General features: G+C 38.7%; 1 protein-coding gene across 5 annotated transcripts in view; it reads left to right on the plus strand.

Moving 5' to 3' along the window:
- The window catches only part of atxn2 (ataxin 2), a 128665-nt gene that overhangs the window by 54441 nt on the left and 57630 nt on the right, over window positions 1–16594 (plus strand). For all 5 annotated transcript variants that reach the window (XM_059988118.1, XM_059988115.1, XM_059988119.1 and 2 more), the window contains 2 exons: window positions 2272–2343; window positions 9052–9211. In XM_059988118.1, the coding sequence (XP_059844101.1) occupies window positions 2272–2343; window positions 9052–9211 (232 nt within the window). The remainder of the gene's footprint in view (window positions 1–2271; window positions 2344–9051; window positions 9212–16594) is intronic.

Genomic DNA, 16594 nt, shown 5'->3' on the forward strand with positions numbered 1-16594 from the left:
CCGATTCTTGCGCCCGAGCCCTGATCGCCACCTGGATATCTCGCTTTGGTGTACCAGCCCACATTACCTCCGACAGAGGCGCCCAGTTCACCTCCAGCCTGTGGTCAGCTATGGCTAGCCTTTTGGGGACTCAGCTGCACCACACAACTGCCTACCACCCACAGTCGAACGGGCTAGTGGAGCGTTTCCACCGTCACCTGAAGTCGGCCCTCATGGCCCGCCTGCGAGGAGCCAACTGGGCGGACGAGCTTCCCTGGGTCCTACTCGGCATCCGCACGGCGCCCAAGGACGACCTGCACACCTCGTCGGCCGAGTTGGTATACGGCGCGCCCCTGGTCATCCCCGGGGAGTTCCTACCAGCCCCAAGGGGGCAAGAGGAAGAACCCGCAGCAGTCCTGGTCAGACTTCGCGAGAAGCTCGGTAACCTGGCCCCCATACCCACTTCACAGCATGGGCGGCACCCGACCTGCGTACCCAAAGACCTACAGAACTGTAAGTTTGTGTTTGTACGAAGGGGCGGGCATCGGCCACCGCTGCAGCGGCCATACGAGGGGCCGTTTATGGTGCTCCGGAACAACGGGTCCACGTTCGTGCTGGACGTTGGGGGGAAGGAGGAGGTTTTCACGGTGGACCGCCTCAAGCCGGCCCATGTGGACCTGGCGCAACCGGCCGAGTTTCCGGCGCCTCGGCGCAGAGGCCGACCTCCCAAGCAGGTTCTGGCCCAGACTGTGGACATTGGGGGGTGTATCGCTGGTTCTGGGGGGGGGGGTTATGTGGCGACACATTTCCTAGCGTATCCGAACCGACTCACAATTAGATAGCCTACGGGGGTTTGCGAGCACAGAGCTTTGGAGCCTCTGCGCCGTGGGGGGCCGGTTGACAGAGGCTTAAAAGTGAGGCTGAAGTTTTCGAATAAAGTTTTTTCCTTCGACTGCAGTTACCGACTCTGTGTCGTAATTTTAGCGCTGCGTGTAGCATACCGCTACATTATCATCTAGATTGGTGATATAGACGACAAACAATAACAGACCCAGATAATAATAGTGTAGCTTTTAATTATGAATATGGTTTAAAGAATTGAAGGGTAGTACTGCTTGCCATGTAACGACAAAATATTTGCATGCACCACCCCTGACCAAGGGAAATGTGCTCTGTCAGGGTGACGGTGCATTCTCCATACCGACTGCACTGGAGATCTGATTTGAATCAAGTCATAGGAGCTGGGCGGCGACTGTTCAGTAGCTACACCACTCTACTGCCCCTTTATTTTATTCATTTGCTTTTAGTAGCCTGCTGTGTGTCAGTGATCTGAGATTAAATTTGAATAACTTGATTGGGTTACCCACATTATTAACGTGATGCAATTTCTACATGCAGATGCTGTCCAGTTTCTTGGCTTAATTCTTGACTCTACTTTGTTACTCACATTTCCTTGCTAATGTCAGATTCTCTCTTCATTTAACTATCTCTAACTGAAGTAAGGAGTCTACTTGGGGCAACATTTAGCCCAAATGAGATTTGCTTCAGGAAAAGCTGTTTTAAAAAAAAACACAAACACAAAATGGAAATCATCAGCAACACACATAATGCTGGAGGAACTTATGGAGAGGAATAGTTTTTTTTTGGGTTAGTCCCTTTATGGGCAGGAAAAGAAGGGGGCAGAAGCCAGAACAAGTGTAGGGGAAGGAGAAGGAACACAAGCTGGCAAGTGATAGGTTAGACTAGGCAAGGGAGGAAGGGGGATGAAGTATGAATCTGGCAGGTGATAGGTGGAAGAGTTAAGGGAGTGAAGAAGGAGGAATGTAATAGGAGAGGACAGTGGACCATAGAATAAAAGGAAGGAGAAGGGGTCCCAGAGAGATGAGATTCATAAATGAGCAGAAGAGGAATGAGAGGGGATTTTGAATGGGGAATGGCAAAAGAGGGAAGGGAAGAAATTACTGAAAGTTAAAGAAATTAATTTTCATGCCATCAGGTTGGAGTCTACCCTGATGGAATATGTGGTGTTACTTCAGATTGCTAATACTCACACATCTGATTGGTAACCAGCTTGTCAAAATAGTCCAGTTAACAATGGTGCTGGGGTGGGTTAATTTTATTTCAGAAATGTGGCATAATCAGGTTGCACAAAACTGCAAATTCAAATTCAAATGCAGTTTTGAAATTAGTATTGAACTGCAGAGATTTGACTATGGTATCGTAATGTATCAAGACTAACATTAACTATTTGTGTTTTTAAGTTAATACCAGATTTACTGTTTGCATTTACAGGGTGCAAAATGTGAACTAAAAGTGAAAAATGGTGGAATGTATGAAGGAGTGTTTAAAACTTATAGCCCTAAGGTAAGCATGTTATCAACTTTGTGTTTAAACAACAGGCAAAATAAGCTATTTTATCATATAATGTATTTAGTGTTTCCCATTCGTGATTATAAACTGTGACATTTTAAGCTGTGGTGTTCAATGTTTCTAGTAATAGCCTGATTGCATTGGAGAATTTGCACAGTCAGTGATAATCAGATATTAGAACAGTATTGCAGTGTTTATTTATAGTTGTTTATTTACTGTAGCAGCAAACTAAATTCTTGTGAAATTCAGTTTTGCGTCAAACTTGTAACAAACCATCTTGTATTGCTAACATCTATTAATTATTTTGAGGGAATACTTATTTTGAAATTCTGCAAATGGTAGGGCATTGCAATCTCAATTATAAATAGTAGTGCTATTTAAAAATGTTTTTTTTTTGCTTCCATCTACTAAAAATATTGTGATTTCTGTTTGTTTGAGTGTGGTATAGTCCACTTTTTGTGGCAGTGAAATAAGCAGTTTCGTGCAGTTGCCATACTTTTTTAGTAAGTAATATCATCTGAAAAGTGAGTATTTAAATTAGAAGATTTCTGATAATCAGGGTCTATTTGCTTTACTCTTTATCAGCTTAATCATAGTAGCAGTTTTTTAAAGCTGCAATTAATCATTGGGGAAATTGGATTTCTCTAAAATTTTTATTGTAGGAACAATTAGATTTTTCTTGTGTTTAAGCACCAACCTGCATTTACTGCAGGAACCGAGAGTGGGACAGTGGCTAGATTAACGAGTGGTTTGATGTTCATCCAACTGGTCAGTTTCTGGCATCCATTTGTCTGTGAGTTTAGTTCCTTACCACATTGCTAAAGTGTGAAATTTTTTTGTCATTTGAGTTGGGAGGCATTCCTGCCCGTTTTTGTTAGGGAAGGTTACAGTTTAATGAGATGTTGATCTGTTTCAGAAGAGTGTCTGTGATAATACTGGGAAGTGTATTTTATAAATATTGTATGCTAGTATAATTGTTTGCTTGAAATATCAACCAATCAGGTTCAAAGTAAATTTTATTAACAAAGTACATATATGTCACCGTTTACAGCTCTGAGATTCATCTTCTTGTGGGTATACTCAATAAGTCTATATAATAATAAATTTAACATGACAGCGTTTCATGTAGATGTTCTCAAAGGTTGGGAGGGCTTTACACGTGATGTACCAGGTTGCATCCACTACATTTTGTCGGATTTTCCATTCATCGGTAGTGGTGTTTCCATACTAGGCTGTGATGTAGCCGGTCAGTACACTCTGCACTACTCATCTATAGAGGTTAGTCATGCCAAATCTCCACAAACTCCTAAGGAAGTTCAGGTGCTGCCATGGTTTCTTTGTAATTGCACTTAGAGGGCCCAGGACAGGACCTCCAAAATAATAACACTTCGGAATTTAAAGTTGTTGACCCTCTCCACTTCTGATCCTCTGATGAGGATTGGCTCATGAACCTCTCCTGAAGTCTGTAATCAGCTCCTTGGTCTTCCTGACCTAGAGTAAGAAGTTGTTGTTATGACACCTCTGTCAAGTTTTCAAACCACTCCTACATGCTGATTCATCATCACCTATGATTTAGCCTATGACAGTGGTGTCATCAGCAAACTTGAATATGGCATTAGAGCTGTGCTTAGCCACACAGTCAGAAGTGTAAACTGAGCAGAGCAGGGGACTAAGCACACAGCCTTGTGATGCACCTGTGCGAATGGTGGTTGTTGATGAGGTGTTGCCAATCTAGACTGACCCGGTGTCTGCAAGTGAGGAAATCGAGAATCGAATTGCACAAGGAGGTACTGAGGCCAAGGTCTTGGAGCTTATTGATTAGTTTTGAGGGAATGTTGATATTGAATGCTGAGCTGTAGTCAATAAAGAGCATCCTGACATACAGTGCCTATAAAATGTATTCACTTTCTCTCTCCCTTCCCCCTCGTAAATTTTCAGTTTTTTGTTTTACGATATTGAATCCCGGTGGATTTAATTTGGCTTTTTTTTGACACTGATCAACAGAAAAGTGAGAACACGTCGCTACAAGGTGATCTAAATTAATTACAAATATAAAACACAAAATAATTGATTGCATAAACGTTACCCCCTTTAATATGACGTACTAAATCATCACTGGCGCAGGTATTTGGGTTTACGAGTCACATAATTAAATGGAGATCATGGTGTGCAGTCAAGGTATTTCAATTAATTGTAGAAAAATACACCTGTATCTGGAAGGTTCAACTTAGCTGTGAGTTAGTATTCTGGCTAAAACTACACCATGAAGACATAAGAACACTCTAAGCAATTTTGCAAAAGGTTATTGAAAAACACAAGTCAAGAGATTGATACAAGAAAATTTCCAAGTGACTGAATATCCCTTGGAGTATAGTTAAGTCAATCATCAAGAAATGGAAAGAATACGGGATGTTATAAATTTGCCTAAAGCAGGCTGTCCTCAAAAACTGAGTGACTGTGCAAGAAGGGACCAGTAAAGGAGGCCACCAAGAGATCCATGACCACTCTGGAGGAGATACAAGCTTCAGTGGCTGAGATGGGAGAGACTGCACATATGGCAACGTATGGTGCTTCACCAGTCGCAGCTTTATGAGAGAGTAGCAATGAGAAAGACACTGTTGGAAAAAACTCACATGAAATCTCAGCTAGAGTTGGCCAGAAGGCATGAGGGAGACTCTGAAGTCAGCTGGTAGAAGATTCTATGGGTGATCAAGACCAAACGAGCTTTTTGGCCATCAGACTGAACCAGGGGTGGGCAAACTTTTTGACTTGAGGGCCACAAAGGGTTCTAAAATTTGACAGGGGCCGGACCAGGAGCAGATAGAGGGAGTGTTTTGGTAATACACCTCATAAGAGAAAATAAAATATCATGGGATATGTAGAAAACATGTGCTTTAATTTCAATTGAAAATGAACAAATGCATTACAACAAAATATCTGTCTTTGAAGTCCCATGGTATTTAGCTATTTATTGAAATGTCTTTTAAAACACTGAAAATTAAATGAATAAAATACAGCTTTTTTTAATAGTAACAGTTATTATTTTAAAGCACTGAAAATTCTGTTATCCTTCAAGATATTATCATCATCACTCTCCTCCTGACTGTCTTTATTTCAAAAATGGTAGGAGATGCAGGTCTACTTGTCCTGCTCCTTCTTATTCAATTGTCCCCTGTGCCAAAACTCAACAACGACCCGCACAATGACAGAACAGTGAGAGCGCGCCAATATGCGGAGCTCTGTGCTCGCAAATCCCCGCAGGCTATCTCCCTTAGCCGGAACACTGGCTAATTGTGAGCCGGTTCGGATGTGCCAGGAAATGGGTCGCCACAAGGTCACAAAGTAAAGCGCAAATGTGGAGTAATACACTGCACCTCAACAAAGGTCAATGTATATAGAGTGCGTCATCTATTGGGAAAACGCCAGAATTGCGGGGAAAAAACGTTAACAAGGTTTATTAATATAATTTCATCAAGTTCTGCGGGCCGGATTAAAAAGCTTAACGGGCCGCATATGGCCCGCAGGCCGTAGTTTGCCCATGCCTGGACTAAACAGTATGTATGGCATAAACCAAACACTGCACATTATCAAAAACACACCATCCGAAGCATGGTGGTGGCTTGTAGATGGTAAAATGAAAGCAGCAAAATCCAGGGAAATCCAGGAGGAATACCTGATGCAGTCTCCAAGAGCACTGCGACGTGGGAGATTTGTTTTCCAGCAAGACAGTGACCCCAAGCATTAAGCTAAAGCTACACAGGAGCTTAAAAACAACGAAGTTAATATCCTGGAGTGGCCAAGTCAGAGTCCAGAATTTGTGGGTGGACTTGAAAGGGGCTGTTTACTCATGACCCCCGTGCAATCTTGACAAAGCTTGAGCAGTTTGGTAAAGAAGAATGGGGAAAATTGCAGTGTCCAGATGTGCAGAGCTGATGGAGAACTATCCACACCGACTCAAGGCTGTAATTGCTACGAAGGTGCATCTATGAAATGCTGACTTGAAGGGATGAATATTTATGTATTCAGTTATTTTGTGATTTATATTTGTAATTACATTGTAGAGCTCTGTTCTCACTTTGACATGAAAGAGTCTTTTTCTGTTGATCAGTGACAATAAAAGCCAAATTAAATCCACTGTGATTCAATGGTGTAAAATAATAAAACACGAAAACTTCCAAGGGAGGGTGAATACTTTTTATTGGCACTATTGCATCTTTGCTGTCCAGATGTTCCAGGGTTGAGTGAAGAGCCAGTGAGATGGCACCTGCTGTGGACCTGTTGCTCCTTTAGGCAAATTGGAGTGGATCCAAGTCACCTCTCAGGCAAGAGTTGATATGTTTCATCACTGACCTCTTGAAACAGCGCTGTGGATGTAAGTGCTACCGGATGATAGTCATTGAGGCAGGTTATCACACTTTTCTTGGGCACTGGTATAATTGAAGTCTGCTTGAAGTAGTGGGCACACACGCTGCTGAAATGAGAGGTTAAAGATCTCAGCAAACGCACCAGCTAGCTGATCAGCACAGGTCTTCAGTTCTCGGTCAGGTATCCCATCTGGGCCGGATGCTTTTAGTGCTTTCACCCTCCTAAAGGCTGCTTGCATGTCAGCATCAGAGACTGACATCATAGGATCATTGGGGGATGTGGGAATTGGTGATGTTTCCTTCATATTTTGATGGTTAAGTGAGCATAGCAAGCATTGAAATCATCTGGAAGCATTGCCCTGCTGTCACCCATGTTGCTTGATTTAACTTTATAAGAGGGCTTGGTATTCAAGCCTTGCCACAACTGTCAAGCAATCTTAATTGATTCAGTTTTGTTCTGGAATTGCCACTTAGCCTGTGAGATGGCTTTCCAGAGATCTTACTTGGACCTTTGTAACTTTCTTGATCACCAGACTTCAATGCCTTTTCACTGGCTGTCAGTTGATTCCAGATCTCATGGTTCATCCAGGGCTTCTGATTGAGGAAGACTGAATAATTTTGTGGGAGCACACTTGTCTACAGACATTTCAATAAAGTCCGTTACACCATGGTGCATTCATTCAGATCCACAGAGGAGTCCTTGAACATGGCCCAGTCTACTGACTTGAAGCAATGCTCTATCTGTGACCACTTCTTTGTAGTGCTAATCTCTGGAGCTTTGCTCTTTGGCCCGCTGTATTTATCCAGGTAGGAGAAGAATAGCCAAGTCTGATTTACCAAAATGTAGCCAGGGCCTGGAACAGTAGGGATTCCTTATCTGAGTGTAATAATAGGTGTGTTGGGACCTCTGGTATTACAGGTTATATGCTGATGGTAATTGGGCAGGGTTTTCTTCTCAAACAAGTCTGTTTAAAGTCTCCAACTATGATTTGAAATACGTTGGGATGGACTTTTTCTTGTTTGGAGATGGCATCATGCAGTATTGCATGCACTTGATTATAGTCAGCCACTGGTAGTATGTAAATTCCAGTGAGGATCACAGATGAGAATGGACAGCATTTGATCGTTAGGTGTTCCAGGTTGGGGGAGTGTGAGTCTGCCAAAACAGCCATATTAGAGCACCACCAAGAAACACACCTCCACCTTTTGCCTTTTCTAATTCAGCAGTTCGGTCCTTCCAGTAAACTGAGAAGCCTTCTGGTTTGACCACTGTAGCTGATGTGCTAGGAGAAAGCCATGTCTCGGTCAAACATAGAACACAACAGTCTCTCGTTTCTCTCCAATACAACAATCTTGCTCTCAGGTCCTCAATTCTGTTCTCCAGCAACTACACATTTACCAATAAAATGCTGGGTAGAAAGGGCTTCATCCCTCTGTGTTTCAGCCTGGCTTGCTGACCCCTCTCCTTCCTATGGCAGCTATATTTTGATTTAATGAATAAATTCAGATTCCCTCTTCATCACGGATGATTGGCATGGCAGGCATTGCATTGTTTCCTGGTCATCTAATTTAGCATGTGTGGCCACTCCCCCAACTTCCACCTTCAAAAAAGAACATGGCTAACAAATATCTCCAGGCCTTCTAGGTCAAATATCTGAAAATGGAGGCCGTTTGTGGGTGGAAAGACAGACATTTGACTTTTCACAAACACTGAAGGAGAATACACCATGGGTTTGCCCTCCTGAACTTAGTTGAGATTTTGGCAGGTTTGTCGATATTTCTCCATTAGCTATGATTGCAGGGTGAGTGGCTGCCAGTGACTAAAATAACAACAGGCCTTCCTGCTATCAACTTGTTCAATTTAAAGAGTGTTAGTGCAACCTAGTAGACAAGGTAGGTAACCTAAATCACAGTTTGTGACTACTGAGTGGGTGAGAAATGCTGACCATTTGCAATGTTTAAAGGACAGGGTTATTGCATCAAGTAGAGTTTCTGTCCTGGATTGTTTAATCAGGCAGCTATCAGGAAATCCCAAGAGAGTAGAGGAAGCAAAAAAAAAAGGAATCATTTAAGTTGAAAGTTACATTGGGAATTGTTTGGATCAGGGGTTCTCAACCTGAGTCCATGGACCCCTCGGTTAATGGTAGGGGTCCATGGCGTTAAAAAAAAAAGTTGGAAACCCCTGCTCTGGATGAATATATTTATGCAACAGTAGACTTGTACATACTCTACATAGTTTGCATTTGTGTTCATTTAATTATGGGAAGTTTTTGTTTTCTGAAATGTTTTTAATTTAAGAAATGAACATTGCTATAGATTTCAAATGTTTTTCTTCCAGTGTGACTTGGTGCTTGATGCTGCTCACCGAAAAAACTCAGAATCCAGCTCGCGAGAACTGGGCCCAAAACGTGAAGATATTGTTGAAAGTATCATTTTTAAATCTGCAGATGTTGTAATGCTGCATTTTAAAGATGTAGATTTAAATTATGCAAGAAGAGGTATTGACATTTTAAACTACTTTAACCGATGTGAATTTCATCTAATAATGGTTAAGATTTGATTAACAAAATGTTAAATTAAGTTGATGGAAAAGGTTAAAATGGAAATATCATGTGTTAAAGTAATTTAGTTACAAAACCTGAGTCCCACCATCATGAGGAAATGTGTTCTCTGCAGTCTGCCAAGACCCCAAGTAATAAAATTATAAAATAATTCAAATATTAAAAATATAATAGTATTTCCCTTCAAGCATAGCTGAAGTACAAACATACCGAATTGACAGGATTTCAGAAGCATGAGTTTAAGTCTACCTGGGTAGGAATGTACTTGTTCAGTTCTATTCTCACCTATTCAATTACAGCTAGATAATGACCAGCAGTGGATTCTTTTTGCGTGCAAGTCCTAACCTCTGCTGTCTCCTAACGATCACTTACTGGCTTTTTCTATTTTTCTCATCTTTTTGGTTGCTTCTTGATATAATCTGAAAGCACATTGTCACTTGTCTCACCTATAATGACTCTTAGAGCTTTATTTCACCCTGACTTGAACTCTAAATTGCCTTTTTTTTCTTTTGCCTGATAGCCAGTAGTTTATGCTAAAGTACCTCCAGCTGTATAACTTGTGACAAGTTTTGTTCCTTGGCCATAACTCACTGTGAATCGCCTTGAGTAAAAGCAGTCTTTTTGGGAGTGGTTTCCCAAAATGAACTTACTGCTACATAATTATGCCACCGCTTCCATATGAACACCAAAGTCCTATATTACATTGTAACTGTTGTTTAGACTCTTATTCATGCTTTCATTATCTTTTATAATCAAAACATTGAATATTTTGTCCCACTTTTGTCAGCCCTTTGACCCATGGTTGGTAATATACATTGACTTCTCATTAGATAATAGGTTAGTGTTAAAATTCTCTATTTTCATATGTCTTAATGTTCCTGACTCTCCGTCCTCCTATAATTATTTTCAGCTCTATATCCTTTCAAGATTTCTGTAGTCCTCAGATTTTGGCCTTGTGCTCAGCCACAGAAGTAGTTATTGTAGCATTAAAGAACATGCCTGAAGTTGCTAATACACAAAGCTCTGGTATTGCTCTGTACCTGTCTAGTTCCCCCTACTTTTAAGGTGTGTCTTAATACCCCCCCTTTAAATCAAACTTTGTCCTATGTGCTTTTTATTTAATAACACCTATGGATTTGGCTAGGAATGTTTTAAAGTTAAAGGTTCTGTATGGATGGACGTTGCTGCTAGTTTCATTATGCTTTTCCTTTCATTTTTTTTTCCTTTGAAGTTGTATCTGAAATATTAAAGTTCAAGCTGGAACTATGCCTTGATAATCTACACACATACAGCATCTTGTATGAAATGCCAAATGCAGTTTTAACATTTTTATTTTATGAACATATAGAGTGTGACATATGCTGAAATGTTAGGCTTAGAAATGGCACTTTAGGGGAGAATGCAGCATACAAGAACTGTGGAAAGATGAAATGGTTTTTTGTTCAGATCTGGATATGTTTTCAATATATATTTAGGTTTGAATGATTCAATGTCACGTCTGATTGAAATATTAGTTCTAATTTATTTTTGAATTCACCAATTCTATTTAATCTTGCTTAATATTCACTGCATATCTTGGCTAGAGGATACTACTGTCTGAATTAGGAGGTTGTGGGTTCATAGTTTGTTTCAAAAATTTGATAGCAAAATTTGGGCACCTATTCCTGTGCCCTGTTGTTAGCGTTATCTTCTGGATATTTAAAAAAGGCCGATTTGAATGAACAAGCCTGTATTGGAAAAAGAGTGAGAAAAATTTCCTGAGGTTAAAAGCAAATGTTTGCAATATTTAGTGTACTTAAGCAAATATGTGGAGAGAAAAGCAGTTTGTATTTTGGTTTGATTAGAATTGGAAGAGATTAAAGATAACCAGGCGTAATACAGAAGTTATTCTTCTGGTCTCTTAACTAACACTTAAATTCTCTTGCCCCCTTGGTCTGTGCAGTATACCTAGATGTCATTAATGAACCTCAATATTTTTCTATGTTGATTCTGTGAATACAGTGGTTATTTAACCTGAAATAACTTCTGCTTGAAATCCTAAAACAAGAGTAACCAGCAGAAAGAATACTTTTCAAGAAATATGTCATAATGCAGTTTTGGGAGGCAGGCCTGAGAAGTTAAATATCGATACTGCACTGGAAATGTTTAATAGTTGAATGCAAAAGCTGTACTGACATGTGTGCGATGTATTTCATGCTGGTCTTGTATTCCCAGTGTTAGTAATTCTAAAGAATTACAATGACATAAATAATTGTATTGTTGGAATATTTGACTGGGCATTGGTGTTTTGCCACCTGAACTGTGGCAGATGGTAGGAATTTAATTTGGCCTATCTCTTAGTCTTTTGGCATATTTTCTCCTTGTTTTAGTACTTCTTCATACTTCTTGTTTTCAAACTTTTCTATCCTTGTAGCAACCAAAAGATAAATAGCACTGCGCTTGTTTAGATTCCATTTTATTATTATGAGGAGAAGTAATAAAAAGAAAAGGTATCTGTTCAAGAACAGTTATCCGCCCTACAGTTTTGGCATTTCTAGTTAGAAAGGTATACTGGTTTACAGTTTTGTTGCAACAAATAATCTGTTGGAAGTATTCATTGAATAAAGCTGCATCAGTGGAGGAAACTCCAACAGACTGTCATTCTAGATTCTGGTATCTGCAGTTTTTTGTGTCTCCGGTTTATAGTTTTGCTAATTGGTTTCCTATTGGAAATAATTTAGACTGAAAGAATCTTTTGTTAGAGGTGGGAAAGTGTTCAACAGCAAAATGGGCCAGGTTAGTCGCAGATCTGATTGAACAATAATATTATGTTAATACTTTGGAAAGGATTGCTACCTAAATTTGGTGTGATGAACCACTCGTGTATCTCTAATATAGCAACATAACACCCCCAACGAAACCTTTTAAAAATACTTTCGCAGCAATGTGCTGTCAACAATAGTAACCAATTTTGCATTAATGTTATATCAATTGTTTACATTTTAATAGAATGCAGTGCAATATAGGTACAGTTCTAAAAACTTGGTGTTCAGAGATACATCTATGATCAATTTTTTTATAGTTTGAATGCATATTGGATTATACTCATTCTAATAAAAATGTGTCCAAATAAAGTTCATAAATTGAAAAAGACCCTTAAGATAGGATCTATTTGTATTTGGAAAAGCATAGACATATTAAGGACAGTCAAGCATGGCTTTGAGCAAGTCTCACAAACTTGAGTTTTTTGAGAAGGAGCCGAAGTTGATTGATGAGGGTTGGACAGTGGTTGTTGTTTACATGACATGGTCTTTCGTAACATTTTCATCAAGGACTCTTATGGTAGGCTTATCCAGGAGATTAAGACACATGGGCTTCTAATGCCGTAGACTTGGCCCAAGAAGACAGGGTAGTGTTAGAGGTCAGTGAATAGTGGTGTTCTGCAAGAGTCAATGCTAGGACCACTATTTTTGATAAATAAACAACGTACTGTAGTATGGCTGGTTAGTAAATTTGCAGATGATGTAAAAATGAACAGAATTGTAGATAGTGAGTATGGATGTCAAAAGATTGAGCAGAACATGATTCGATGGAAATAATTACAGAGAAATTGCAAGTGGAGTTTAATCCAGATGATAATGGTAAATGGATTGACTCTTAACAGCACTAATGTAAAGAGGGATCTTGGGGTGCAAATCCAAGTTCCATGAAAGCGTTAATGCAAGTGGATAGGGTCGTAAAGAAGGCATGCGAGCCTTCATCAGTCAGGGTGTTGAGTAAAAAAGTTGGAAGTCATGCTTTAGTTATATGAAACATTTGTTAGACACAACTTTGTGTATTGTGTGCAGTTCTGATATGACCTATTGCAGGAAGGAAGTGGGGGTTTGTGGGTGGATGCAGAGAGGTTCGCAAGGATGTTGCCTGGCTTAGAGAGTATTAGTCCTAAGATGACAAACTGGCATTATTTTCTCTGGAGTATTAGAGGCTAGGGGTGTATGAAATCTATAAAATTCTGAGAGGCTTGGAAAGAGTAGATGGTTGAGATGGAAATGTCAAATACTAGAGGTCATAGGTTAAGGCAAAAAGGGAAGAATTGAATATAGATCTACGAGGCAATTTTTAAAAACCAGTCATTTATGTGTGTGGCAAGTGTCTGAATGTACTGCAGGAGAGTGGTTGAAGCAAAAACAAAAGTAATGTTCAAGAAGCATTTAAATTGGCACATGGACAGGTAGAAATTGAGGGATATAAACTAGATGTAGACAGATAAACCATGTGTAGTTTAAATTAGTATAGTGGTCAGCACAGACATTGAGCTTCAGGCCCTGTTCTATTTCCTAGCCCACAAATATTCATAATTCAGATATCCTGATATATTCTTGCTATATAAATGCTTTTGAGTTTAAATGTTAAATACAAATCAAATATTTTGTGATTTTTAAAAAAAAAACGATTGTGTTATTTTAAGCCAGTCAGATTCATTTAACACTATTTTATCCACAAATTTATGCTCAAATTCATTTGATAGGCAGGAGTCCAATATGGTTTGTGAAGAGTTTCTGAAAGCTTTCTGAACTCTATCCAATAGGCAGACATCAACAACAAATCATCAGTGATGGAGTGAGAATGTGTTAAACTGGTGCCATTCAAACAGATAGATTATCTGTATGGTGTTGAGAACTAAAATTGCAAATACATCTAGCTAGGCAAATGGAAGCGTATTTTTTCAGAATGCTAATAATGAGAATTTGATAGTGGAAGTGCCATTGCAATGATTGGTACTTATTCTTTCTCCCATTGGAAGTGGATATTTATTGACTCTTGTATGGCACTACTTAATAGCTAGCAGCTCAAGCCTGGGGATTGATGTAGATTTATGCTCACAGGCATTAACTGTAAGCAGACATTATCTATAGAAATGCAACCCTAGCTGAACAATGCACTAAATAACTTAGACAGAAGAGAGACCATTGGCAAGGTGGCTAAGAATAATTAGATATTGAATCTATTGACCTGGCATTAAAATATATTTATTTTAGGGACATAGTTGTTAGAAGTAGAATCCTAAAATGTATTTCAGCAGTAATCTGTTTTTTTTAAAATAATTGAACCTGTTAGCAAATGTTAAAGATCACAGTGAAATGGCTTAGACATGCACAGTTATCTTTCCTTTCTCAACAGCAGCAAGATAAATAAACTGCTGTATAAATATTTATTTAAAAAGGTACATTTCCATTTTTTTCCTGTAGTTCTTTAATCTCCATTAAAGGCAGTGTAGTCATTGATCCTGTGCCTGGTCAAACCTTTTGCTGAATTTCCCCAATTGTAATGACCTTAAAATCTCAGTAATGATGCTTCTTGACAGATATGATATTCATTACCTCAGAGTAAGTTTGAGGCTTCCACATTTCTCTGTGAATTTGCAGAAGTTTAGAACTTTGCTGACATTTAAACAAATAAAGTAAATAAAACAAATAAGTACTGATGGTTCTATTCTGAACCATGGCCATTTATCAATACTACAGAAGTCTTAGTTTGACTGAAAATCTGTAGGGCATCATGAAACTTGTTGGCCAAGTTTTGGAGTTAGTATTTGTAAACTGATGGCTTTATTCTGTTTATTTGACCATTTAAAATTGTATAGGAAAACCTATTGATAAAAATTTAATATTGCCATGAAGGATTTTGTGTAGATCAGTTCAGGAACAAGACCTAATGATCTCTCCTGAATTTTGGTTTAATTTATGCAAAAAAATGGATGATCCTCTAGCATACTCAAAAAGGATGCAAGCATTGTATTGAATCTTTGGTCAAGCACATGATGTGAGCATGCATTCAGCTACATCCTGTCAAATTAGAAACACTCTCTCCTTATTTTCTGCATTGCAAACTGCTATCAAGAAATAGGTGCTGTTTTCTAGTTACTGTGTTAACTGCTATACCTTCATTGTAAAGAGGGTATTAAATTGCTCCATTCATGGTCATCTCCCATTTTGAGTACACAATGCACAATATTTTTAATAAGCAAATGTTGCTGTTCATTAAACTGACAGCTGATTGATCATCTTGATCCTTAATACATATTTGGTTTACTGATTATTTTTTCTTTTTTCCACCCTCTCTTTCTGGTCTCTGTAGTTCCATCTGAAACAGGTAATTTTGTTTATTTGTTTATAATGTGCATATGTTTACGCTGTCCCTTTTGGTTTCAAACTGATTCTGAGCTTAACTTTTGCTTATACGCTGTTTTAAAGTGGCATAAATCTTAGAAAGCATTGCATGTTCAATTCAAGTGACCCTCAAACTACTAAAACAAAATCATAACTGCTCTAGGAAAAATTCTCCTGATTTTTACTCTGAATTATTTGTGACTTTTTTTTTTACTTAAACACATTCTGCAAAGATATCAACAACTTGGTGAACAGAAACTAGAAAATTTATGAATACCTCTTTGCATGTGTTAAATAACCTCAATGGAAGTCAAGAGTACTTATCTAAAATTATGTAATTGTACAAAAGGGATTGTTTTCAATGGCAGAATTCAAGGTGATGGTATAAAATAACTCTCTTTGTACTTTGTATTACAGCTCTTTGTACTTGACATCTTAAATTTTTCAGTTGTTTAAGTCACTAGATTCAGTACTTTGATGAATTAGCTAGACTTAAAAGAAATCTTGCTTGGACAGTGGTTCTGTTAAGGTGGGAGAAGGATGAGTGTGTCACAGTTAGGCATAACTTTTGCCAAATTATGTTGGACTTCAAAAAAGGTTACTACATCACCTGGTAAAATTGTGAGCATTAAAATTGGCAAGAGAGCAGAACCTTTATTTCCATTTTGACCAGTCTTTAGTTTCTTCGTGGAATAACGTGTCGCATTTGGCAAAAGATGTGCCTTATTAAATACTCCGCAAATTGTTGTAAAAAGAATGGAGAATTTCATGTATTTCTACAGCTACTTGTTTGGCACTGATTTGGCTACAGTAAACCAAGAAAACATTTGCCCCAATGCATTTAGTTATTCTGCAAAGCACTTTTGTGGGCTTTCCAAAAGGCTTTTTTTTAAAAGGGAGCAGCATATAATATTTGTATGTTTTCTTTAATTGCAGATTCTGAATTTTGGCTACTTTCTGAGGAAATAAAAATAGAATTAGAGTATGGATTTTGTCTAATATCCTTCATTGGTTCCATCTCATGGTGATCCTTGAATTTATTGTTGCTGCGTACTGATAAAATTATTTGTATTTGCATACTAGAAATACCTTCAGGGCTGGTTATATTTTTATATATCATCTATGAAATTTTAAACTTGTATTTTACTGGAAAGTGGAATTCATTGATACT

This window comes from Hypanus sabinus, chromosome 13 (assembly GCF_030144855.1).
Source record: "Hypanus sabinus isolate sHypSab1 chromosome 13, sHypSab1.hap1, whole genome shotgun sequence".
Lineage (NCBI taxonomy): Eukaryota > Metazoa > Chordata > Chondrichthyes > Myliobatiformes > Dasyatidae > Hypanus > Hypanus sabinus.